General features: G+C 42.5%; 1 protein-coding gene across 5 annotated transcripts in view; it reads left to right on the top strand.

Annotated features, from left to right (window-relative positions):
- The window catches only part of TTC3 (tetratricopeptide repeat domain 3), a 150,077-nt gene that overhangs the window by 45,730 nt on the left and 76,492 nt on the right, over window positions 1-27,855 (top strand). For all 5 annotated transcript variants that reach the window (XM_074996150.1, XM_074996167.1, XM_074996140.1 and 2 more), the window contains 7 exons: window positions 1,954-2,048; window positions 5,805-5,867; window positions 12,510-12,564; window positions 14,088-14,250; window positions 14,375-14,423; window positions 15,822-15,945; window positions 23,846-23,903. In XM_074996150.1, the coding sequence (XP_074852251.1) occupies window positions 1,954-2,048; window positions 5,805-5,867; window positions 12,510-12,564; window positions 14,088-14,250; window positions 14,375-14,423; window positions 15,822-15,945; window positions 23,846-23,903 (607 nt within the window). The remainder of the gene's footprint in view (window positions 1-1,953; window positions 2,049-5,804; window positions 5,868-12,509; window positions 12,565-14,087; window positions 14,251-14,374; window positions 14,424-15,821; window positions 15,946-23,845; window positions 23,904-27,855) is intronic.

Raw genomic sequence — 27,855 nt, 5'->3', positions numbered from 1 at the left:
CAAGAATAGTTTTCAGGAACAACTGGCCATAGGGTGATAGAGGAGATCCCTCAAGTTTAAGGAGCAAGGTTTTTACCCTCATTATTTTCTGTTCCCAGAAACAAAAGAGGGCTTTGGGCCCATGATGGGTGTTTACAGTCTCAACACATTTTTGGTAAAGCTGAAATTCCACATGCTTTAGCTAAGTTCTGTTATCCTTCCCCTGGGTCCAGGGGATTGGTAAGCAGCTCTTAATATGAAGGACACCTGTTTTCACGTTGCCACGGAGTGTGGGGGTCACCAGGCCCTGCACCCATCCCCAGTCAGTTGTGACTCGCATTCAGCATGCAGAATAGAAGGTTTTATTAATTTACAGGGACACAGGGTAGAACAGACTTATCTGGACAGAAAACCAGGAACAGTCAGTACAATCCATTTTTGGGAGAGGAGGACCTGAGAGGGGTCCCCGAACCCAGGGACCTGCCTCCTTTGTTCGTCTCTAGCCTCAAGAGTAACTGCTTTCCAACTGCCCAGTTCCAATTCAAACCACTCAGGTTCCACCTCCCTCCTGAGTCCTGGGGAACAAAGGTATCACCTGGTTGCCTAGGGTACAAAGAGCAGGGACTTCCATTGCTTACATATGCTAAGTCACTACCCTGAAAAAGCCCATCACCCTCTTCCCCCACACACACCACTTCTTCACACACATCACCATTCGATGGTCACATAAGTGCTTCCTCTGCTTTTGTGGTAAGTCAAGTACACTACCAGTTTGTGGGGCTTCCCTTTAGTGTCTTCACAGGCACCTCCCCTCTGCCCTCCACATTTTCACAAAATCCATGTCAGGGATAGCTGCTTTTCTCCGCAAAAGGAGGGTGGAGGTGTTTTCCTTTCTCAGTGGCTGGCTGCAGAGGGGCCACTCCAGAAAGTAGGTGAAAGCTCATGTTCACTGGGTCAGGAGCACATTCCAAAGGCTAGGGATCCTAATCAACTTAGCAAAGTTGACATTTGTCTCTGCCCAGAGGATAGAGTCCATAGGGGCGGTCCTCCCTTTAACAGTGGTAAGAGCATTTCTGCCAGATTCCACGCCATTGCACAACTCGTCCAGTCTCTTGAGTGTTTTCCCATGACCAAGGTGAGGAGTTGCCTGAGTCTCCTTGCACACATGGCGACGTGCACATACACAGTCTCACATGCCAGGCTCAGACTAAGGTGACTGCAGGCATGGCTTTCTTTGATCTACCTCCTCAGCTGGGACAATGTGGATCTAGCCCTCAAGACCCTGTGGCAGTTTTGCATAGCATGCTACAGACATGTGGAGGCTTTTTCTTCCTCCCGGAAGCCCAGAATGTAGTGTGGGATTGCCTCAGCAAATCATTCCTCAGTCATTAGCGGTTGGTGAGGGGCAACATCGAGCATTACATCTTCCATTGCTGGGAGTTTTCCCAGCTAGATGTGTTTGTGACAGAGCACAACAAGAAATTCCCCCTCTCTAGCTCCTTCTGCAGTCACAGTCCTGGGTCTCTAGCGGATGCCTTTATGCTGGCCTGGAAGGTTCAGATAATGTGCGCCTATTCCCCCTATTTCCTGGTTTCACAAGGTCATCCTCAATATCCACAGAGACTTAGCTGATGTGATCCGGCTGGCATTGTCTTGACCAACCCGGCATTCGTACATGGACTCACCCATAGAGCTTCCTCTTTATCTAGATCTGATCATGCAGGACAACGAATGCCTCTTGGAACCAGAGCTCCAGTTGCTCCATTTCATGGCATGGAAGCTCCCTGGTTGAATACTGTGGAGCTCCATTGCTCCATCCCTGTTCAGCAGATTTGTTTAGGCAGTAGGAAGCCTCCACTAGAACCACTTATCTTGCTAAGTGGAAGAGGTTCTTGTTATTGTTAAATGCTTTTATAGTTCTCATTGCAGTTGATTAAATTCTGATAGGTTGTATATTTGTTCTTGATCTTTCAGAAAAGTGAATTTATGAAACAGAGAGGAAATTGTGAGTTTTCCCAAGGGAAGCTTGATTTTGCTATTTGCTCATACACTAAAGCCATAGAATTTTGGTAAGAACTAAGTCAACTAACTGAATTATCTTTGTGTGTGTTATGTTTTATCATCTTTTTCAGAGTTGTCCTATATTGTTGACTACCCGTTTAAAAACCAATGATACCTGAGTTGGCACAGAGCTTTTTCTGTGCTCATATTATCTGTTTCTTTTCTTAAGACTAAACACAATCTTTATCTCTGTGTTAATGAAATTAAAAAATAAAATTCACCGTTACTAATAATAATTCAGCAATACCCATGCTAACACTTTTACTAGCTATGAATAAATGGCCCTTCATCTTCAGAAGCCACCTTCAGGACTGTCTGTTAAACATGGGCCCATCACTAAAAACAGGATACAGTACTGAAAACTGCTACTGGGTCTAATAATTGTCTACACTAGGTCTCCCGGTGCAGCTGATATTGGGGTGCTGGCCCAGTTTTGGCCCCAGTGGGATATTTAGGATTCGAGAACATGTTTGGTTTCATCAGTATATGTTGCTTATTCCTCCCCTGACATTAACTTTTGGGCAGTTTTGGAAACTGTTTTACTTCTATGATTTCAAATGAGAAGTAATAAAAGTAAAACTACCATTGGCATGAAAATTTTATATTTATTTAGTGTATAGTGCTATACCTTATAAAATGAACTAGCAACAAAACACTGGATTGTTGAAATTGTTACCAGTGCTATCACAAGCAAGTACAGTGAGGTCGCAACATTTGTGTGGGTTTGGTGTTCAGAATCCTCATGAATGTTGATTTCGTGAATATTGGGGCGGGGGGCAGCAGCTGTTGGCGCTCCCTGTCTTGGGGCCCCTGAAGCAGCCTCTCGTGAATAATTGAGTACACGAACCTTAAGTTTGCGAATGTGGGGACCTTACAGTACTAACTTTGGCCAAGTCAGTTGCATCTGTGGAGAGACTGTGCGCTATACATTTTTCTTACCTGAGAGAGTATAGGGTCTGATCACGTATTGTAGGCATGCAGTTCCTAATGTTCCCCCTCGGATTGTGTGCCAAACAGAAAAGTGGATTTCTTCTTTGAGCAACATCTCGTATGAGTGCTACACTTTTAAGTGAGTTGGCATTCCTGTACCTGTGATGGGAGATTTTTGATATCAGCACCCATTTAGGCTGCCTATGCACTCCCTTTGATTCACGCTGCTTTTTGGTGGCTTTCTGTTTCTCTAAGCAGCCAAACTTCCTTCAGTTCCTTCTCAACTACCTTTGGCCTGAGATAGAACCCTCAGCAGAGCCCATTTTATCATATCTGCTGTGTTAATCTTTAAAGCTCTTATTTTTGTAGGGGTAGAGTAGAATAAGTTTGAACTATCGTCCTCCACCCTCATTTTCTTTCTTTCTTGTTAATTCCACCCCCCCTAGGAATCTGTTATTTATTCCTGAGGGAATGTTGAACCAGAAATTAAAATTTCGGCTCCAAAATAATAAAACTTTTATGTGCAGTATTTAAAAATTCAACATATTTTATTCAACAATAAATAAATGTGGAGGCCTTAGCGTGGCAGAGTGGAGCACAGATCACTGGCTTCACCGAGTTGTGAGATCATCTTGTAATCCCTCCCCACTGCCCATCCTCTTGTAACCATTGTATCCGCTTGAAGAGAAGAGGAAATAAGGGGCTCACATCCTGCATCACGTTCTATACTGTTTGTTTTAAAGATACAATAACATGATGACCACATACGAAGTTCTTGCGAAAAATACCTTTCTTATCCCACCTCAATTAGCCTATACCATGAATCACTCTTCCCAAGACACAAGGCAGTCCTTTCTTTGCATTCTAGACATTGCAAGAGTGTGATGGGTTTAATCGCAGAGGTTCCCTTCATATCACTGGGCTCGACCACCTGCGCTCAGGTCTTGCTGGGTGAGAAGCTCTGATCTTCCACAGCAAAGACATGAATTTGGATAATGGACCCCAAGCAGAGTAACACAGACAATGAATCAGCTCAGCTCTGGGAGGGCTCAGCTATAGGTCCTTGACGGCATTCTGGGACACATCCTCAAAGTCCAGATAAATCCATCTGAATTTGTATATAAGTTTTACACAGAGAAAACTCAGATGATGTTCATTCTGTTTATCAAAGAAAAAGACATGTACTGCTGTGACTTCCCCTCAGCCCAAGGTAATCATTATTTAAAGAGGAATTGATGATAAACATGTTTTTATTAAATATAAAAATAGGATTTGAATGAATGCAAGTGAAAGCAGATCAAAATGAATTACTAAGTCAAAATAAACAAAACACGCCTGTTATGCCTAATACACTAAAACTCGTTACATGCAAATTCTTAGCCTAACATTTATTCTAATCATCTCCTTCACAAGCAAGTCGGCCTCTTAGCTTGGGCCCAGTCTTTCCTTCCATTCAGTCTTAGGTGTTTCCTGCCAGCATCTTGGGTGGTAAACAGGTGTCTGCTGGCATCTAGTAACTACCTGTATTGTTTTGTTTACCAATTTTGTTGTCTTTTGCCCTACGTGTGATTTCTTTGTATTCAGCTCAAACTTTTCTTACCTTGAGTTGATAAGTACAAGATCCAAAATGAGTTCCAGCTTTAAGCAGTCTGTCCACATGACCTGGCAGGACTAAACACCACCCAGGCTTACAGGAAAAATGAACTATTTAAAGATTGTTGTTTTGAGCACTAGGCCATTATATTTCTGCAGTATCACTAATGGCCGTCATTAGCACATTAAGCATTTTTAACAGATTCGCACGTCATATTTCTAACTTCACATGCAAGAGTGATACATGCATTCACATGCAAGAATGCACCAAAATAAAACATACACGTTCAGCTGTTTGTAACTTTAAAAATGACGTCACGTGATGCAGTGTATCTGAAGGCATTGTGGTAGAACCGACAATACAAGGCCAGTCTTTCTCTTTCTATCAGAGTTTTGTTAGCTATCAGCTTCAAAAACATTTCCAACTAGCTGGAAGAACCTCCAGAAAGTCAAAAGAGAATAAAACATCCTTTTGTTTTCTTTATTTAACAGAGGAAACATTAACAAAGTCTTAAGAAACAGCACCAATCACAAAGTAAAAGTCTGTTCTGTTGTGCTGATTTTTGCTTCAGGTCCTGTGGATACCATTAGATTGATCCTGGAATGGAGAGGAAGTCTACTGTAGTTCATTCCACAGGGCTTAATAAAGTATTTTGTATTGCTCAGAAACAAGAATAAATTTTCTTAAAAACATTAATTTTAGCAACAAATAAAGTGACGTATGTATTATAGTACACCTGACCTTTTTGTCTACCTCAGGCACTTTTTCTAGCCTGAGAAAGCGAAGAAGAACTAAGAGAAATGTATGGTAAAATATCCTCTCAGAGCATTAATCTGCATTTCCATGAGTTTAGCAGAGCCAAGTCAGAATTTATTTTGACTATGTTCCTTTTTACCCCCTCTTCCTTTCTGTTCTGAGCATATACCTTTCTTGACAATTTTTAGCTCTCCTTTTGTGGAGTGAAGGGGTGACACATATGATGGGACTTTCAGAACTGACTGCGTTCTATACTTTTACTGAGATTACACATTTGAAATCAATAGAAGGGTTGAGATTAATAAAGTTAAGCGTGTTTAAGTGTGTGTTGGATTGTATCCCAGTTTTGTGTGAATGTATTGAGGAAATGACCTGGTTGGAGAAATGTATTGTGGAAAAATTAGAATGATTTTTCCATATGATTAGTCATTTTATGTTAATAAATATATATTAACTCACATCTTTTTTATAATTTCTTTTTAAGTCCTGAAAACCATCTTCTTTATGGTAATCGGGCTCTCTGCTTTCTTCTCACAAGACAATATGAGTAAGTAACTCTTTTGGGGAATCTGAAATGCTGAATTATTCTGTAATTTTGAACTCTGAATTGACACTATTCTTGGTAAAGTTGTATTTGAATTCCTTAAAGATACAGTGCTTGGCTTCTTGATGTAATAATGGCACAGTATAAAGGAGACTGGATAAAACTGGTTATCTTCAGGCTGACTGAAAAAGTGTGAGATGTGTTGTCATCTAAGTACTTTGTTAGGCTTCACATTTAAATTTAAACTTTTACCTTGTATTTTATTGCTGTTTGTCTGAGCATAGACATCCAGAAGTTTTATTTATCTTGTGCGGTTGTGTTTCCATTAATTTGAAAGGACATTTTACAGGGAGAATATGGTTGAGAACTTGAAAGATGTAAACATGTTCAGAAAAAATGTATGTTTTGGATAAATAAAATTAGATTAAAGCTCATCTGATCTTTTCCCCTATTCCAGTGATCCCATTCCATCTCCCGATGCACTTTGCTTCCACTCTGACCCTCTCCATTTTCCTGGTGGTCAAACTCTGCTCATGCTACCTTGCCTTATAGCACAAGAATGTTTTAGTTTATCCCATCATAGAAAAGCAAAAACCCTCAGTTACCTGCTTGTTTCTTCAGCTATTGTCCCTTTTTCCCTTCATTTCTATGCCAGTTGAATGCATGCATTGTTTACTCTGGCAGTCCGGAGTCTACTCTGGCAGTTCCTCTCCCCCTTTGCCATTGTAGATTCTCTTCAGTCAGGCTTTCTTTTCGTGGTATAGGTCTTGCCAAAATTTGTAATGAACTCTTCTTGGTAAAACTCAGAACCAGTACCCTGTCCTCACTGTCTGTAACACTGTTGACCATGCTGTTCAGTTAAACCTTGTTTTCCCTTTACTTGCATGACTGTCCTCTCCAACGGGGGATATGGGGGTGTCTCGGGTAGAGGTAGTACCTTTGACTCTCCAGCAGCTGCGCCTTTTCAGGTGGATGGAAGCACTTGTCCTTACCCACCACTCAACTCTCACTGTTGGCTCCTAGCAACTGTTGTGCATTACAGCGACACCATCCCCTGGGCAACTGCGTCAGCTCGCAGGCGAAACACAGTGAGGAGGGTCTGGTCTGTCTCTCATACCAACCTTATGGAGGGACTTGTTCCTGCTCCCTTCTAATGCACAGTCTCAATGGCAGACCAGGAGGTGTGGTGCTTCAAATCGACAACTCCTATGAAGGCAGAGGAAGATGCCCCCCACTGCCTTGTGGGTTATTCTGGGAAGGAGTAAGGCTAAGGCAGTAAACCCTGACAGAAAATCCAGAGGGGAGTCCTAAGGTGGTTCTGTGTCAACTTCTGGCACTGTCCCAGCAATTCCTGCAGCTGAGCTGGTACCAGACGTAGAGGTTATCCTTTCCTTTGGACTATATCAGTAAAGCCGAGGGTGGGGCCTGGTGTCCATAAAAATTGCCCAGGCTCGCTTCTGGAGAGGTACTCCAGGACTGCTTAACAGCGTTGAACCAACACGAGAGGCAACAGATACTGTTTATAAGCTCTTGCTCGATTGGTTTTGAGAACGAGTGCCACGGGTTGCTTCCAGCGGTGAGAGAGATCATCACATCTCATTGGACAGTCATGGCCCGCCTTAAGCTGGGCAGTCCCCAGCCAGTAGGGTACTGTCTCGCCACAGTTCACTTGCCTCACTGGGTGCATGAGGCTTAAGGTTCCCAAACCTGACAAGTGACTGAAATGAGCACCAGACAAACCAACAAGAAAATTATGAAGAAAAGGAAATCTTCAAAGTTTCAAGCTTGCTTGCTGGAATGTACGGACCAGTTTGACTGAAGATCTTCACGACATCAGCGACTCCTGAAAGACCTCTGTCATCAATGAGGAGCTGAAGAGGCTCCAAGCTGACATCGCCACTTTGCAGGAGACGTGACTCGCAGCTTTGGGATCCCTAAAGAAAAAGGACTACACCTTTTTCTGGCAGGGCAAAGCCCAAGAGGATCCCAGGGAGCATGGTGTCGGCTTTGCCATCAGAAACACCCTTCTGCAAATGGTGGAACTAGTCATGGGCAGATCAGAAAGACTCCTTCAGGTCAAACTTCAAACCTGTGCCAGTCCCGTCCACCTGATCAGCGCTTACGCCTGAACCCTGAACGCCACACCAGAAGCAAAGAACAAGTTCTATGACAAGCTCAGTGCTGCCATAGTACAAATACCTGCTCGTGAACAATTGTACCTTTTGGGTGACTTCAGTGCAAGAGTTGGAGCTGATCGTGATTCATGACCCTCTTGCCTAGCTCACTTCGGTGTGGGAAAAATGAATGACAACGGACAGCGTCTCCTCGAACTTTGCACATACCACAATCTGTGCATTCCAAACACATTTTTCCAAACCAAGCCACAGCACAGTGTCATGGAAACACCCACGCTCGAAACACTGGCACCAATTAGACTTGGTCATCACCAGATGCGACAACATCAAAAATCTCCTACTGACATGCAGCTACCATAGTGCCGACTGTGATACAGATAATTCACTAGTCTGCTCCAAGCTCAAGCTGAGACCCAAGAAGCTGTACCATTTTAAACCAACTGGACTGCCCCACACTGATGCCAGAAAGACAGCAAACTTAGAAAAAGCCAAAATGTTCAGAGGGACCCTTGAGAAAAATCTGCACAGCAGTCCTGGGGGTGCTGATGCAACATCCAGATGGCAGCTTCTGAGGGACCCAGTCTACAATACGGCCTTGTCAGTGTTTGGAAGAAGAGCTGGAAACACAAACGACTGGTTTGAATCTAACTCCGATGAGATGATTTCAGTCATCGAAAAGAAGCGCACTGCACTTCTGGGCTACGTCTACACGTGAAGCCTACATCGAAGTAGCCTATTTCGATGTGGCGACATCGAAATAAGCTGTTTCGATGAATAACGTCTACACGTCCTCCAGGGCTGGCAACGTCGATGTTCAACATCGACGTTGCGCAGCACCACATCGAAATAGGCGCAGCGAGGGAACGTCTACATGCCACAGTAGCACACATCGAAATAAGGGTGCCAGGCACAGCTGCAGACAAGGTCACAGGGCGGACTCAACAGCCAGCCGCTCCCTTAAAGGGCCCCTCCCAGACACACTTGCACTAAACAGCACAAGATCCACAGAGCCGACAACGGGTTGCAGACCCTGTGCATGCAGCATGAATCCCCCGCTGCAGCAGCAGCAGCCAGAAGCCCTGGGCTAAAGGCTGCTGCACACGGTGACCATAGAGCCCCGCACGGGCTGGAGAGACAGCGTCTCTCAACCCCCCAGCTGATGGCTGCCATGGAGGACCTGGCAATTTCGACGTTGCGGGACGCGGATCGTCTACACGGTCCCTACTTCGACGTTGAACGTCGAAGTAGGGCGCTATTCTGATCCCCTCATGAGGTTAGCGACTTCGACGTCTCGCCGCCTAACGTCGAAGTTAACTTCGAAATAGTGCCCGACGCGTGTAGCCGCGACGGGTGCTATTTCGAAGTTAGTGCCGCTACTTCGAAGTAGCGTGCACGTGTAGACACAGCCCTGGAGTATAAACGCTCACCGAGTCAGAGTATCCAGCAAGCACTCAGAGTAGCCAGAAAAATAGTACAGCAGACAGCCAGGCGCTGTGCCAACAGCTACTGGCTTAAGCTGTGCATCAGTATCCAGACCTGTGCTGACTCTGGTAATCTCAGGGGAATGTACGAGGGCATAAAGAAGGCAGTGGGACCCATCCAGAACAAGACGGCACCTCTGAAATCCAAATCTGGTGAAGTCATCGCTGACAAAGCCAAACAGATGGAGTGCCGGGTCTAGCACTACTCCGAGCTGTACTCCTGCAAGAACACTGTGGTTGATACAGCCCTCAACGCTGTCGAGCTCCTGTCAGTCATGGATGAGCTGGACCAGGAGCCAACTGTGGTTGAATTGAAGAAAGCTATTGACAGCACTGCAGTAGGAAAGGCCCCTGGCCAGGATGGTATACCACCAGAGGTAATCAAGTGTGCCTTGGACACACTCCTGGAACCCCTACATGAGCTGCTGTGCCTGTGCTGGAGAGAGGGTGAGGTTCCACAGGATATGCGGGATGCCAACATTGTAACCTTGCATAAGAACAAAGGAGACAGAAGTGACTGCAACAATTACCGTGGAATCTCCCTTCTAAGTATCACTGGTAAATTGTTTGCTCGTGTCATCCTCGGCAGACTCCAGAAGCTCGCTGAGAGGGTCTATCCTGAATCCCAGTGTGGATTTCGCACTGAGAGATCTACCATTGACGTTACCTTCTCCTTGTGAGAGCTGCAGGAGAAATGCAGGGAGCAGAAGACGCCACTCTATGTCGCCTTTGTCGACCTGACCAAGGCTTTTGACTCGGTCAGTAGGGAAGGACTGTTTAAATTGCTCCACAAGGTAGGCTGTCCACCATGGCTACTGAAGAAGATCCAGTCTTTCCACAAAGACATGAGAGGAACCATCCAATATGATGGCACATCATCAAATGCCTTCAGCATCAGGAGCGGTGTCAAACAAGGATGTGTTAGTGCTCCGACATTGTTCGGGATCTTCTTCGCACTCCTCCTGAAGCATGCCTTTGGATCCCCAACAGAGGGCATCTTTTTGCACACAAGATCTGACGGGAAACTGTTTAATCTTGCAAGGCTGAAGGCTCAGTCTAAGGTGTGAGAAGTGCTCATTAGAGACATGCTGTTTGCAGACAACGCTGCTGTAGTGACACACACAGAAGGCCAGCTTCAAAAACTGCTGGATCAGTTCTCCAAAGCATGCAAGGACTTTGGGCTTACCATCAGCCTGGAGAAGACGAACATACTTGGTCAGGACGTTGCTGAACCTCCATCAATCAGCGCTGACAATTACACACTACAGGTCGTCCACGAGTTTACTTACCTCGGGTCCACCATCACCGACACCCTGTTGCTGGAGTCTCGGCTAAACAGGAGGATTAGAAAAGTAGCCACAACTCTGTTCAGACTTAGCAAGAGAGTTGTGGAACAACAACAAGCTGTACACTCACACCAAAATGCAAGTCTACAGAGCCTGCATCCTCAGCACCCTCCTCTACGGCAGTGTGTCTTGGACCTCTTTTCGCCCGCCACGAAAAGAGGCTGAATGTCTTCCACTTATGCTGCCTCAGGCACATTCTTGGGATATCATGGAAGGACAGAGTGCCCAACGACGCCGTCCTCGAGCAAGCTGGAATTCCAGCATGCATACCCTCCTCAGGCGGCGGTGGCTCCTCTGGTTTGGCCATGTCCACAGGATGAATGATGGAAGGATCGCGAAAGACATCCTGTACGGCGAGCTAGCCTCTGGCAAAAGACCTCCCGGACGCCCCCAGTTGTGCTACAAAGACGTCTGTAAGAGGGACCTCCAAGGAGGTAGACATCGACCCAGGTAGTTGGGAAGAGCTGGCAGACAACCGCAGCATCTGGAAGCAGGAACTACACAAAGGCCTTCAGAAGGGCGAGATGAAGATCAGACAGATGGCAGAGGAGAAGCGAGCCCGTGGCAAGGATAGCAAGGACCTGCCAGACACCCACTACAGCAAGGGCTGTCACTCTCCTGTGGGCCTCCACAGTCACAGTCAACTCTGCAAATGATGATCTTAAATGGAATTATGAAGGGCGCGATCTATAGTCTATGCAGACTGAAGGATGCCTTGAATAGTCCTCTCCAACCACTTCTGTAGAGTTTCATTAAGAATCCTCTTCATTTTCATTCTTAATCCTAAATATGACTTCAGGGATTATTTTTATTCTTATGACACAGATTTACTGCTGCTCTCCTGATCTGCCTCCTGTCCAAACTGAAAAATCTCATCTTTTCTCCTTGGCCTTTCCTTGTAGATGTCTGGTTTTGATTTCTCCTCATACAAGCCTTTTCCCCTCCCACTTTTATTCACCATAGACTCAGTTTCCCTTTTACCCAAGACCATGATTTAGATGATGTTGTCTTTGATTCATCCCTCTGTCTAGATGCTCACATCCAAATTGTGCTCACATCTTGTTACTATTTCCTTCATAAATCCCTCCTTTCCTTTCTGTCCACACAGCTAAAAATCTCTTTTCCAGATCTTTTTTCGTCTGGCATCTGAGTTGCTGCAGTAGCCTCCTTTCTGTCCTTGACAAATCCTGTTTTGCCCCTCTTACAACCATTTAAAATGCCGCTCATGAATTTTGCTGGCTTGTTTTGACCACATCAATTCTTCCTTGCATGTGTCCACTTTCTCATCCCTTCTCTGATGCATCAAAATACTTGTTTTCTCCTTAGGCATCCTTTTGCATGGTATTGTGATGCTGAACTCTGTGTTTAATGCACGCAAGGCGAACTGATTGTCCACTTTCAGATCCCTCCTTACAACTCCTGTCTGTCATGATGACTACAAAAAACTTGATGGTCAGGCAGCTGGTGTACCATACTTAATGCTAGCTAGTATTGTGTCGTTATTCTGTTTTAGTCCTCCCTACATATGTTTGATATATATGCTTACTTTCTGTCGTCTTAAATTTCAATTCAAAGTTCTTTAGGACAGGAGTTTTCTTTATGTCTATGTAATATATGAAACAGTGCAGCCCTAGAATCTAGGTAGTACTGTGATGCTAATAAATATTTCTTTTTTTAAAAAAGGCGAGCCCTTATTGATGGAAAATGGGCCACTATTTTGAAGCCTAATTGGCCAAAGGTTAGTTTAATGTAAATTTGGCAATTCTGTTTGTAGTAAAAAGACTATCTGGTATAATTTACTAAGTACAAGACAGTGGTTCCCAAACTTTTTAAGATGGGGACCCATTTTGAAAATTCTGGAAGACTTGCTGACCCAAGTCAACTCAAAACCAGGGGAGGGGGTGGGTGGGGAAGTGTTATCCCCTTGGAAAAATGCAACCCTCATCGTCTTAAACCCCTTTCAGGTCCCCTGAACCTCCCCCAGGCTTAATACCCTCTCAGCTAATGTTGCCAGATTTATGTGGGACAGGCAGAACCACCCACAGGATCTCCACCAGGGCTGCCTGTCCTGTGTAAGATTTCCAAATCCTGGAGGGGGTGGGCGGGGATCTCGCAGCTCCATGGCTGGAAGCTCTCTGGTTTGTGGAGCCCTGGCCAGCAGTGCCAGCCGCAGGACCCCATCTGGGTGCGGGGGCGGATCCCCAGCTGTCCTGCAGCTTGAAGCTGGGTAGCCCTGACCTGCTCTTAGCCCCATCTGCTCCCCAGCAGGCTTAAACTTAAGCCACCCTGGCACCCTCCATCTACCTCACAGGTGAGTTCTACTGCCCTGCTGACCCCCACTGCTCCTTCCTTGGGCTCTGCCTGGCTCCCCCAGTCCTACCACTCCCTTCCCCTACTTGCAGGAGGGCAGTTCCCTGCCCTGCAGACTTAAATGGTAGTCAGTTGAATTGGTTTGAGCTTGGGATCTCTCCCGCTGGCTGTTAAACCCAGTAAATTGGATTCCATTTGAGCACCGCGCGGCAGGGACTGGGAGTCAAGGAGGAGTCAGGTGGCAGCTCAGGAGCTGCAAATGGCTCCTTAAGCGCCCAGCCAGCAACCCTCAGAAAATATAATCACCACCCATGTTTTGGTTGGGATCCATAGGTTGGGAATAAGATAGTGCTTTCTCCACTTGGGGTGGCTCTCATAGAAGTGTAAGGAGCTCAGCTCATTAATCAGAGTAAACTTTTTAAAAAAAAGAGTAAAAGTTATGATTTTCTTTTTAATATTATTGGTTGGTGTTTCTTTGTTTGGGAGGCTGTGGACTAGAGAGAACACTGTGGATTTTCAACACTTCTGATAAATTAAATATGTTGTCCCATAGATGTCAAATATGCACAACACTTTATAATAGAATGAGCAGAACAGTGAAAAAAGTCTGGTTCTCAAAATTTATTCTAAAAAGATATAAATATGGTTTATTACTCAGTTGTTCCAGTGCAAAAGTAGTATTGGCGATTAGGGAAAAGTATCTTTATTTTTCTCTAAAATCAGCAATCGTATAATAGACTTGATGGGCCACTAGTCTGCTTTGATGTGGCAAATCTTATGTAACACTGGCTATTCAATGGTGGGCTAGAACAGACAGTAACATATGTTACTTGTTATGTTAGAACTTTAATTTGTTTAGTCTGCTAAGATGTTCTTTTCTGTATAGATTAGTATTTTTATTTTTCAAAAGAATCACCAACTTTTAACATTATACATTTATGTTCACATTAGGGTCATTATCGCTTCTGTGAGGCTCTCTCTCTGCTGGGAGAACATGAAAGGGCCCTGGAAGCTAATGAGAGAGCCCAGGAACTCTGCAAGAATATTCCTGAGCGAGTTAAGGATCTTATTCTGCAAAACACAAGGTTAAGGAAGGAAATGGAAGAAACTAAAGGTAACTTTTTTGTCTTTATACGTTTTCTTAATACAGAAAAATACCTTAAACTGCAACTTGCCTTTCAAATGAAGTAACATTTTTCAGTCACTGGATCAGCGTTTTCTGTATTAAATTTCTTTAGGTGTGAAAGCAAGTAAGCACAGAACAAAGAAATCATTTTTTGACAAAAAGTAAGTTAAATCCAGATTTATCTTTATTTATAAAAATCAGTGCAATTAATCTAAAATTAATATGGGTTTAAATAGTTTGCTTGAATTACTATGTTATAAACTAACAAGTGAAAATGAAAAGGAAGAGGCAAGTGTCTGAACCAAGCAGTGTCTGTTGCCTGTTAACCAGAATGAGAGGTAGTGGCAGAAGAGTGTAGGAAACGGAGTGCTTTAAAAATGTATTTCAGTTATTTTTGTGCTGACTACTGCTACTTCTAGGATATTTTCTTGAGATTTTTTAGTTTTCTCCTGTTATAAATTGTAAATCTAAAAAACCCTGAAAACGTAACTTTACTCCAGCCCACCTTGGTGGAAGCAGACTAGGAAATGTGTTACATTTAAAGCATGAAAATTTTTAATTTACATTCAGCTAAAGTACAGACAAATCCCTGAGTGTTAAAACCACATTGAATCCCAGATATATGGAGTAATTAAGCACCAGCGATGTGTATGTATTCATCGTAGATTAATTTTTAGCACAGGTGAAGTTTAACATGTACGCCTATTGAGCAATCTGAGTTTTGCAGTGTATCTTTCAGGAAAGAAGATAGCATTTGACCTTGAAAGTGTTTCATTCCGTCTTTCTCCTATTAGTCAATCTGCCTATGTCTACACTACCCCTCCCTTACGGAAGGCGCACGTAAATGCACTGGATTGAAAATGCTCATGAGGCATTGATATGAATTAGGAAGAAGGATGCTTTTGAAGTGGGGCTTCCTTTTGAAGGAACCCTGACTGAACGGCTATTCTGCATTTTGAAAGCAGCACAAGTGGCTGTCATTATGCAGATGTGATGCTGACTTGCCATATCAACACCTCGTGCATTTTCGATCCGCTGCACTTACATGCCCTTTCCGAAAGGGTGGGGTAGTGTAGATGCAGCCTCTTAGTTTAGCTGTGTTAAAGTGCATGCCAGTTGACTAAACTTTTTTCTTTGAAAGGTGCATTGAATTTTACTGTTACACTTGTACGTTTTATGTCACGTGCCATTATAAAAAAAGAACACAGTAATTACAATTAAAATCAGTTTTTTTCAAAAAAAAAAAAAAAAAGGACCCAAAGAAACTTGCCTCTTTCTATATTGCAAAAGTAACGTTTGCAATAGCATATTGAGTATAATTTATTTGTAAACAGAAATCTCATAAATGTACAGTCTTTATAGAAAACATCACTTCACTGAGCACTTCTTTAGTGGTCACTAGTCTGAAAGACTTCCAAGAGCTGGTTACGTGACCACATCTTTAAATATGTCTAAAGTATCTGTGATCTATCTGTTGGGATTGTTTGCAGTACAGGTACAGTTCGTAGTCTTAAATATTGCCTATCTGGTTGACATTGAAAATATTTTATTTTTCTTAGAGAATGTGGTTCTTCACAGTCTGATTTATTCATTTCTCAAGAATCAAAAGAAATAGACAAAGACAAGAGGAAAATACAACCTGACTCGAAGGACCAGAGCTGTCATCAAAAACACAGTATTAAGGTTACTTTAATCATTAAATTGTTTTGTTACTGATTAGAAGTGGGAATTATTTGTAAAAATATATGGATGTGCTGTTAACTTTCGTCTTCAGATAAGCACATTGAAACCTCAAGGTTGCGTCTACACTAGCAAGGCCTTTCGAAGGAGTTTTCAGAAGATGGGGGCTCTTTTGAAAGATCCCACAGAGCGTCTACATACAATGTGTGTTCTTTCGAAAGCATTTTGAAAGAACATAGTGTTCTTTTTGAAAGCACACTTCTATTCCTGTTTCAGGAAGAAGGCCTTCTTTTGAAAGAGCAGTCCTCATGGCACGTGATTTTTCGCTCCCTGGCCTGTTCTTTTGAAAGAGCAGGGGCTATGTGGATGCTCTTTTTCCAAGGAGTAGATCACTCTTTTGATCCACTTTTTTGTGTGTGGACACACACTTTTGAAAGAGGCTCTTTCTGAAGATATCTTCCATAAGGACTTCTTTCGAAAGATCTCTGTAGCGTAGACTTAGCCCAAGTGTATTGTCATAAGAAAAGTTGAATTTTGCAGTATTTTTCAATAATTGTGAATAATGAGGACTTTTTTGATAGACCAATTTTATCATTTAGTCCTTACAAACTGTCCCAGGTTCACTTACCTTGATGAGTATTAGATGACCATATTCCAGGGATAGGCAATAAGCCAGAGGTGGTTTGCCCTGGTTAGCTCCTGGCTGGCTGCTTGCAGCTCCCGTTGGCTGCAGATCCCTGTTCCCAGCCAATGGGAGCTGCAAGAAGCAGTGTGGACCAGGACATTGTTTCCTGCTGCTTCAATTGGTCAGAAACCTGATCTGCAGCCTTTGGGAGCTGCAGATGTACAGGTGAATAAAGCACCAACAACCTGCTGAGGACTTACTCTGGCAAACCTTGTCTGGCTTGCAGAGTGTTTATTGTCCCCATCCCTGCCATAGTCCCTTCTGAAAACCTAGCAGCTTTATTCAGGTCATTTATCCTGCTGCATCATGAAGCTGAATTCCATGCAGATTTCTCCCATGATGCAAGCTGGTTACAGCCTTGCATTTTTTCCCCCCACTGATTTGATTAAATAGTTGAAAATTGATTGGGCAGAGGTCGAGCTGTTGTTCTAGGGGAGGAAGAGAGACCTAGAGTTGATGCAGATTGTTTGAGGCTCATTGGAAGAAAGACTTCTAACTGATACTATCTCTGGGGCCAGAAAATATCCCTGCTTGCTGCCTCTACCAGTTCAGTTTCAGCCACAGGAGTTTGGCCAGTCATTGTGTACTGCTGTTCGAGTGACCAAGACTGCAATATTTCCAGCCCCAGCATTCAAAAAGTAGCTTTTTATTTTTCTGTCCTATTTCATTGTTTTCGTTGTGCATTCAGGTTACATTTCCTCTCCACAAACATAAAAGTTGCCACTGGGTGTCTTCTCAGAATTTCTTCACACCAGCAACTTTATAGTATGAAACATTAGGGTCTCGTGCTTTAATGTGATTGCTAAAGATGGAGTTTACAGAAATACACTTAATACTGGGGCAGGCTTCTGATGAAGTTCAGATGGAAAATTCCAGTTCACATCACTTACAACAGTTTGAACCTTGGCAACAAGACCAGACATGAGTCTTACCTTAGAGAGTAGATAGGAAAGAGTAAAAATCATATGTAACAGGATATCTAGTATTAATTTCCCATGTAAATAATAGGCAAATGTATTGTAAGTTACCTTGATAGTTTACCTAGCACAGATTGAACCTCTCTAATCTGGAATGCACTTGTCCAGGAACATCTGTAATCTGGCATGATTTTAGTTAGCTGGCTGACCACTTATCAGGGGTGTAGCCAAGTTTTCTGTGGTCCCAGGAACTTTGTTTCCAGCCACCAGTCCTGGCTCACATTGTTCTCTTCTGGTATTTAGCTGTAATTTACCCCAAATGTCTTCTCAGAGCCCAGTAAGCAGTGTAAGTGTTGGTGATGTGCTAGAAAATATTGACCTCCTGTGGTCAAGCAAATTCCCTCTTTTGGCGCCAGTCAGGTTCCCATGGTGCCGTATTAGAGAGATTCAACCTGTATGTAATGTATAGGAACAGATAATGATTGTTGCAGAGTAAATCTTCGTGTTAAGAATTTAGGCTTGGTATACCTCAGTGAAAATAAAAAATGGAAAACAGAACTGGCAGTTCAGCTGTTCCAGTACAAACCTCTAGCATAGATGGGATTCGTAATAGTTCAGTTTATCCTTTCTTTTTGGTTGGTAGAAATCCTGTTACACGGGTGTAATTACATTTGCACTGTTGGAACTACACCAGTGGCTACAGGGCTGGGATAAACAATGCCTTATTTGCTCAGCTTGCTTTAGGACTGGGTAAAGCTGTCTGCTCAAACTGAATGAAATTGAACACAAAGCTGTTATTCTGTGAAGGCCTTCTTTCCTTTTTAAATTCAACTCCTTTGCCTCTTTTGACTCCTTTTGCCATTATCAATTACTAGAATTTAGAAGGCTAGTTGTGCCGCATACTGATAGAGTCATGATGATTCATACTACATATCTTACAGCAATGTCAAAATACATTTGCCCGCTGTGTAAATATGGAAGAAATCCCCCCTAGCAATGTGAAAACAAGGGTGTGGCTACAAAAGAAACTGCGTCATTTACTGAGAAATGAAACCAAACCAGAACAGCAAATAGTAGCAAAATGGAAAGTAAGATTGAGCAATGAACTCACTGGAACACTGAAAAGAGGGAGTACAATGCATAAGACAGGAGGAGGATCTGAATACTTAAGTTCTTGCATATTTGTGGAGAGGTTGCCTCTTGTGAAAGCATGCTGCCATCTGTTGTTGGGCTTGGACCATCTTCATAAAATAGGTCAGTATAGAGGGTCTGCTTTAAACTGATGAATGCTTTCTGTAGTTTTGAATTAAAAAGGATAATCCTTCAACACAGTTTAGATAGTAAAATTAGTCTGAATTTGAAATTGTGTTTAAGTCATGTATTAGAAAGTGCCTCATGAAACTCTGTGTCCTAGAAATAGAGTGTGAATGTAAAGAATTAATATTAAGAGGAGTTGCCATTTTTAGAGAAGGAAGAGAGAAGTTCTGTCTTTCAGGTAATCACTGTTGTGAGAAACTTCTAAACATTCTTTAAGCTACTGTTCATAGACTTGCTCTGTCTTTGGAAATTTTATATTTATATTCATGAAAAAAGTAGATGGGTCATATTTTCCACAGTCCTCTTTATTTCAGTTATAGTTAATTATGTGTACATACAAATATTTGGCCTTATCATGCATGCCTGATGTTTTTAGTGTTTTTGTGGTGAGCATCTCTTTGTGTATGCGTGTGAGAGAGACAGAGGAGGGAGAGAGAGCTAAGCTTATGCTCCAAATTACCTGCTAGTCTGTAAGGTGCCACAGAACTTCTTGTTGTTTTTGAAGATAGACTGATTTGGCTACCTTTCTGATACTAACAACATTTCAGTTATTTTTAGGACTATAAATGATCGTTACAAATTCTTAGATGTAGTGTTACATTAATGTAGATTTAAAATTGAACTGCTAATATGTTAAGAGAAAAATGAGTCAAATTACTGGACATTAAAAAACCACTTATCAATATACCAAAGTTTGGTAAACGATTCAGATAATTTACATTGAAAAAGAACAGTTTCAAACAAGGTCATTCCAAATTTTGGTCAAAGTACAGGGCAAGCCTGATTTGAATATTAAATACAAGTGACTCATATTTTAAAAAATATAAAAAACGCATTTAAATATTCATGGAGCATGACTTTTTTGCATCATAAAAGTCCATTTGAGCTGCTATTTTAAGTTAGAATTTGTAGGCAAATAGTGGAAATAGAAGACTTGTGAGAAGGAGAAATCTGGCGGAGTTCAGAATCCTGAGGGCTATAATCTTCGCTGTGTTCAATAGCAGTGGCATAGCCAGGATGGGGCAGGTGAGTGGGCCCTGACTAGGGTGACAATCCATCCCGTATTGGGCTGGATGGTACTGAATTTGGGATGCCAAAAGGGCGTCCCGACTTAATTTTTGAAAGGGATGAATTGTCCCATATTTAGGCCTTTGGAGGACTGGGGGTGAGGCTGGGAGCACCAGCAGCTGCTGCGTCTCCAGGGCCAGGAGTGCCCGGGGCTGCCGCTTCCCCGGGGTTTGGCGCATCCGGTAGGAGCCACCCTCCCCCCCATACCTCTCTGTCCTGTATTTGGGACAGGGAGATATGGTCGCCCTAGCCCTGACTTAAGCGGGGCAGGCAATGACAGGGGTAGGGTAGGAGTGATGGGGCTGTCTCTCTGCCCCTCCAGCCAGCCATCCTCTAGGATAGACCTTCTGGACAGGGGACCCCATCAATTGTGTTCCCAGCACTCCCATCAACTCCACCCCCTTACCAGGTGCTCAGGTCTCATCCTTCTCCACCTGTTGTATGCCCCTGCACTCACCCATCTTTTATTGAAGGTGATTCTCCTGCATCTCTGTAGATCTTTCTGTGTCATGCTTGAGTCATTTATCACAAAACAGTTTGTATACACAGGCATTCTCCCCTATGCTTTAGGGTCCTGGATCTGCATTCTTTGGTCATTAGAACAGGATGATACTGACGCCTTCACTCCTGCTCTTGTTATTAGGGTAGTCTGTTGCTGTCGTCTTTCTCTTATCTGCTTACATACCAGGCATACCTCATTCAAGCAGTAGAACAGCAAAACAACTTTTACAAGCAAGCTCATAACAGAACAACTTCATGTTACTGGTTTGACTCATATTGTGTAAACTTGAAACAAAATTTAATATGGCCTGGTTCACCTTGTAGCCAAACAGTTTCATATGATTTGGTTCATAAGTGTAGAAGGTGAACAATGCACATTTATGTACTTCCTTCACAAGCTTTTTGCAGGAAACATGCTGTTTCACTGGAACACTAATCGGGGGTGGGGGTGCGTTAATATTGGTTTAATAATGCAAAACTGGAATTTCTCAGTACAATAAGATGCATTATAGAATCCTATCAAAATTGAAAGTTTCTTAAACGCTATGGGCTTACTGAGCAATAGTGTTTCCCCTTGATATCTCATGTACTGTGTACAAATTGAACACCCTGCCCTTTTTTCCCCCCTCACCTTCCCCATGATGAGAATTGGCCTGAGGGTTATTGTACTTAGAATCTTAAATGGCTGGGGCTGCCATCGGAGGAGTGCATCTAGGAACTTTGATGGGCAACTTCTTGCAGATCAGTTTCCCATTCTGCTTTCCCCACCTCTTAAATATCAGCCTTGGAGTGGGCAGAATGATGAAAAGAAACCATAACTTTAGAATATTTGGTGAACACAGTTGTACTGTTTTGACAGCTGTCCTAGTTTAAACTTTTAGTGAGGAGAAAAGTGCGTGGAGAGGGCAGCAGGGGGACACATGGTGGACTAGTTAACTTTTACGATTGATCTGTACATCTTAATATCTCTTAATTTTTTTTTAAAAATGAGGGAAATAAAAATATTAGCATTTTATTAAAAGTCTACCCTTTTGTGTGTTTGCTTTCAAGCATTTAGCAAAACTTTTTAACGACCCTTCCCCCCAAAAAATTCATACTTATCAGCCAAGGTAATACCTAGACAGGCTTACCTCTGCCCTCTGTCACGTGCCACATGCATATACAGTAGACCCCTAGTTATGCAGGGGTTGCGTTTCTTGCAACCTCCATGTAACTCAAATTTCGTGCAAGAGGCGAGGGTGGGAACCAGGTGGCAGCCTGATTCCCAGATCCCCTGGGCTTGCAGGAGCTGGGAAACTGATCAGCCCACCAGGGCTGGTCAGTTTCCTGGCTTCCAGAGTGGCAAGTAGCAGGAACTGGGTGGCACCCTGGTTCCCATCTCCCTGCCACTTGTGGGACTAGGGAAGCAGGGGAGAAGCTCTGCCACAGCAGCTGTCTACCCGCCGGGCTCCCCCAACCTTGGGGAGTCCGGGGGGGCAGACAGACGCAGCAGGGCTTCTCCCCTGCTTCCCCCATCTCGGGGGTTGGAGCGCTTTCAATGTGCACCTAACTTGCGTTAATGTGAGTTAAGCGCAAATCAAAATGGTGCACACTGGGTGATTACTGTAATCTCATTCTGAAATTATTGTGCTTTCATATATGTAGGAAATAATAAACTATTATACTACAAACTGATAACTCCTTACTCATAGCAAAAAGTCTAGTAAACATTTGCTGTCCTGCTGTGAGTGCAGGGGACTGAACTCAATTACCTCTTTAGGTCCCTTCTAGTTCTATGCCAAAAGTGTATCACAGGTATGACAAATGACTAAGGTTCCAAAGGGCAAAATGTTCCCAACACAAAATCACATAAACCAGGGAAGGGAATCATTCCTCAGAATTATTGCCATCTTTCAGGAGGAAGAGATAAAGTTGTCTGCCTGTCACTTGCAAACTTAGATAATTTTTGGTTTATTTACTGCAGGAGTGGTGTGGGGTTTCAGAGAAGGTATATATGTATGAGAAGGTGATGCATATAGTGGCTTTACCCTGGTTTTCCTTATTTATAGTTGGGTAGCATTTGCCCACAGCAAGATGAAATATTTTTACAAGTTTTTTTTTTTGTATATTTGAATTCTTTTCAATATTATACACAGTCATGTCATGCCTATGGTACTACCAAAAGCCTTGCATTTTAGAGGCAACCCTAATTATGTGACTTCCAAAAGTAGGATGGTGTATTACCTTCTCAGTGTATTGTGATTTGAAACCTGTGTTGTTGTCTTAGATTTCCCATGTGTTACTTCTGTATTGACAGAGGCAAGTGCCAGTTGCTACCTTAAAGAGACTGCAGTCTAAATTTTGGATGCAATACAGCAATTGCATGTGCCAAATGATAAAGATGAGAAAGAACAAAGAGAAAGCTTATAGCAGTACTATAATACAGCTATGGTGCTTATGCAATGTGCACACAGTCTATCCATGAAGTCTTTTAACTTAAAAAAGAGAAAAAAAAAGGGAAAAAAAGAAATTGGGATTTATTCACTTTTGTTGGAAATAGAAGTAGTAGTACTTAAATTAAGTGAGGTTAGTGGCTTGTTAGGTTACAGTAGGGAAATCATGACAAAGAAAATCATAGAGGTACTTGTGGGAAAAACAGATGAGTGGGATTTGAGACTGGTTCGCTTGAAGAATGGAAAGGATGGATGAAGGTTATGATATGTGAATAAATATTTAGGTCCCGACCTGGAAATGCTTTCATATGGGTTGACCATATAAATTTCTGGAGCCACATTGATATTACAGGTTGAAACTCTAATATGGAACTCGCTCATTCAGCAAACTCTGTAATCCATCGTGATTTTGGTTAGTAGGGTGACCACTTACCATGAGTGTGGCCAGGTTTCCTCTGGTCCCACAAAGTTTGTTTCCATCCATTAATCCTGGCTCTGAGTGTTTTGTGCTGTTTTTAGCTGTAATTTACCCCTCAATGTCTTCTAACAGCCTAGTAATCTATGGAAGTGTTGGTAATGCTGCTAGACAATATGACCTCCCATGGTCTAACAGATTCTCTCAACCGACGCCAGTCAGGTCCCACATAGAACAGCTTATAAGATTGGTGCCTTAGCTCTCTAAATGCTAATGTATTTATAGTGAATGATAATGTAAGCGAGTTACCTTGTTACTCACCAAAGCCGATATCTTATAATTTTATTTTTAAATACATTTGTTCATATTCTAATTCTTTTAACTCTTGATACCTTAATCTATTTTTAATACTTTATTTCCTCAGATAATACATAATTCTCTGTAGTGTGAACATAGCTCTAATATGTTTGAATTAAGTTTTTGCCTTGTTTCCAGCCTTGTTATTGATACTTTAATTTATTTAGTACATGTTTTCTGTGAAAAATATACCTTATTTATTTGTTGTTAGGTGACTACTGATGCTGTAAGTGCAAAAAATAAAGACTGGTCTTCAGCATCTCCATCAGGTGAGTTAATTTTTAATTGCTTGAGATAGTTTAAAAAGTAATGAAAATTTCACTAGGGTATGTATCTCTCTCCTCCCCCTTTTAAATAACTGCCACAGTCAATCAAACTTGAAAAAAATGTATACCAAAAGCTCAGCGAACAATCATTTGTCTAGTGATTTTCCTCATTAACTCGTCATATTGGTCTTATCCAACTGTCCCTTCCTGTTTTTATTCCTTCTTTGCTAATTAAATATTGCTCGTCAGTATGTATTTGAAATTGAAAGTGGAACCAAATAGACTAATGTAAATGAATTAGGTAAGAGGAGCAGGTTACACTATCTCTTTGGGAAGGAGATGGATTATTTGGTGATTATCTATTATATTCATTCCTCCTGAGGCAGTGGCTCTCAGAGTTTTCAGTCTACTGTAACTTACTTAAAAATTACTTCCTTACAAAATCAGACATAAAAATACAAAAGTGTTACAGCATACTGTTACTGAAAAATTGCTTACTTTTCCATTTTTATGGTATAATTATAAGATCAACCGGAATATAAATGTTGTACTTGCATTTCGATGTATAATATATAGAGAGCAATATAAACAAGTCATTGTATAAAATTTCAGTTTATACTGACTTCAGTAGTGCTTTTTCTGTAACTTATTGTAAAACTAGGCTCATCTAGATGACTTGATGTACCTCCTGGAAGACCTCTGTGTCTCCTCCCACCTGCACCCCTGCCCATCCTTGATACATTTACCCCTGGTTGAGAAACACTGGCATAGACTACTTTTGGGAGACCAGGATAGATGGAGGTTTGGTCAAATCCAACACAGTCGCTGTTTTGTTTGATCCAAGGTTAGAATGCACTGTTTTTCTTAGCGTATATAGAACTTCAGGGGTATGTCTATACTGCAGCCTTATTCCGAAATAAGCTATTCCAGAATAGCTATTTTGAAGGAATGCTGTTACACAGCTATTTCAAAATAGGCACTATTACCTGTCTTTACAGCACCTATTTTGAAATTGCCAATTTGAAATAAGTGCTATTCTGTGTAGAATTAGAGTTACCAAATTGGAAATGACTCAACTGCTATTTTGAAATAGTGGTTGCATTGTGTAGACACAAAGATAGTTATTTTGAAATAATCGCTGTTGTTTTGAAAGAACTACGCTGTGTAGACCAACTGTAAGGTAATAATGATTTCAAGATACATAGTTTACTAATGAATACCAAAATCAAAGCCCAACATGACTGAAAAACAAAAACTGTAGTTGGAGATTTAAAAGAAAATGTAAAAGTTTCCCCTATTTTCCCCCAAGCCCTTGATTGTTTAGTTTAGATGACACAAAAATATAAGATGCAGTTCAGTGTTGTATGTGGCAAGTAACTATAAACACTGAAACACTGCTCAGTTAAACTTCTTTCCCCCTGCATATTGGAATGAGACAGGTTACTAAATGTAGAATAATGTCAGAGTAAAGATACTGCATATAGGTAGAGGAAAAAGTAGAGAAATTGAGGAGTAGAGGATGCTCAAGTAACTGTCAGTAGCTGGCTGTTTTAAGGTCCAAAAATGTTTCTTCTTACAATCCTATCTACTTTGGAGAAATCTGGCTTCTACCTGGTGTAAATTAGAAGATAAACAATCAAGGGATACATTGTGTAGAGAGCACATAGCTCTCTTGCTGCTGGTCAGGTACATACTAGTGGTCAGTATCAATTCCTTATCGATTCTACAATTGTTTAGATAAGAACATGAGTGGTTTTTTTTGGGGGGGGGGATGGGAAGGGAGGAGCTTTTCTTGAAAGAGTGTCATGAGATCCTTTATGGCCATGCTAGGGATGTGTGGGTGTGGGGCTTCAGTTTCTGTGCAAAAAATGGGTATTTTAACAGCTGTATAACTGCCCTTTTCAAAAAGAATCTGCCTTGCATAAATGAACTTAACAATCTTAACATTTGTTGGTCACAGCTGTAAATAGTTGAGGAGGCATGAGAGTTATTCTTTGCATTAAGAGACTGTTTCTGTTTAAAATTATCATATAGAGTTGCAAGGAAGGCAGGACCTTTAGCCCATGGAAGCAGAAGCTAAATACATGCTTCTCATGCGGTGTGTCTGTGGATACTCCTCTGTAGGTGTGCATGTGCCCCTGTGCTGCTGATCCAAGACTTTCAGTAGCAGTCTATTCCACTCAGAGGGCTCCTTGCCTGCCACAAGGGTAGTCAGTGTGTTCTAGCATTTTCTTCACAGCTCATTCTCAAATGCTCCTGGCCAGAGACAGAGTGGAGAGTTTTTCATGGATTACTAAGAGAGGAAAGAGAACCCCGAGGCCAGGGGCCCTGTAACCTGTAGCTCCAGAGCCCCACATGTCTCTTTAAGGACTTCTTTGTGGTTCCCATGACTATAATTGCAAAGTTTAAAAAACAAAAGCCTCCTTATTAGTTTTGATATACCGTGATCATCCTACAGTAAACATGTATTGCGTTACAAATCATTGTTTGTGCAATGTTCTTAAAATAGAGGTTACAGAAAGTATGGTTTGGTGTTATTTATTAAGGACCGTCTCACATTCATATACATATACATAGCAGCTCTTGATTTACAAAGTTTTTTTTACAGAATTAAAAAAAAAAAGTGGCTTTTTTGCTGTTGTGGTTGCTGACTCCTGCTCTAGAACATGTTGTGCTTGGCTCTCCAAGCTTCAAGGAGTATCTGATCTGCAAGGAATCCATCGTGGTGACAGAGAGACGTTTGCTGTGAATTTGTTGCTTGAGGGAGCAGCACAATCAACAAAAGTATGGGTGGTGCCAGCAGCTAAACTCAAGTTCAAGAGGAGCAAAGAAATGAGGTTTAAACTCCTCATGCAGTCAGCCCATCAAACCCTGGTCTCCTGGTAAGAGCTGACATCATAATCTTTTATGTCAAAAGCAGATGATTCCAAGGAGATGAGCCATTCACTCACAACCTTTAAGAAAAGTTCTGTGAATCCCTGCAGTGAGCCCAGATTGAGCTGACTCTATCCTTATCGTTGGTGCCAATGGCACTAACACTGAATAGACAGAGTACTCAAGGCACATAAGGTGTTCAGCTATTAGAGCAAGTTGGTTAATCTAAAGACCTGATGAGCACAGGTGATGCAGTGCCAGTACTGATATGGTGTGGAAAACATAAAAAAAAAACCCTGCTCTGGGGAAGGCAACATTGTCACATCAGTGGCACATGGCACTGGCAGATGATTAAGTCAGGCCCACGTCACCGTCTCTTTTCGCACAAGCTGCTCAGCAATGACAGCTATCAGCACTGACATGCTGCACGCTGACAAAATTCTGGTGCACATCTGACCAATCCGTTTCTATACTCAGCCTCAGACCCCCATTACCAGGCTTCCCTAGGACCTGGGACTTGATATCTTCTACAAGCCATGTACTGCCCTTCTCCACAGAAGAGCTGGGGATTGAGCAAGAGTACCTGGTTTCACAGTGCCCCTCTTACTTCCGCTCCAGCTTGGGCGAACGATGTACTTCTCACCAGCCCCGTAACCTCTGGGGTACGGACAGCTCTCGTATCAGCTGTTGGGCTGCTACTCCTAGTGGCCTTACTGGGGACCCCCAGCAAGCCCAGAAACTACAAAGCTCCTGAGCCCCCAGTCTGATACAGCAATCTGGGAGACGCCTTTCTTCAGCAGCAATATTGAGGGCTATTGAGCCATCCATACCCTTGATGGAAGAATTTGAGCCTTAAAACAGCTTAAGACACCAGTCAAGCCCACCTGTTGTTCTCGTTGCCTGATGATGTGGTGATGCTTCTGTACCGTTCATGGCAGATGACTTCATCACTTCAGGATTGGCCCAGAGTGTTGCAGAAGCACTACAGATTCAACTACATGAAGTGACTGAGCATCACCACAAACTGATGCTTCCATGTTTGCCAGAGTGCACTCCCTGTGGATGAGGTGCTTCCCGCCTT

This window comes from Carettochelys insculpta, chromosome 1 (assembly GCF_033958435.1).
Source record: "Carettochelys insculpta isolate YL-2023 chromosome 1, ASM3395843v1, whole genome shotgun sequence".
NCBI lineage: Eukaryota > Metazoa > Chordata > Testudines > Carettochelyidae > Carettochelys > Carettochelys insculpta.
This window is presented reverse-complemented; position numbering and strand designations above follow the sequence as displayed.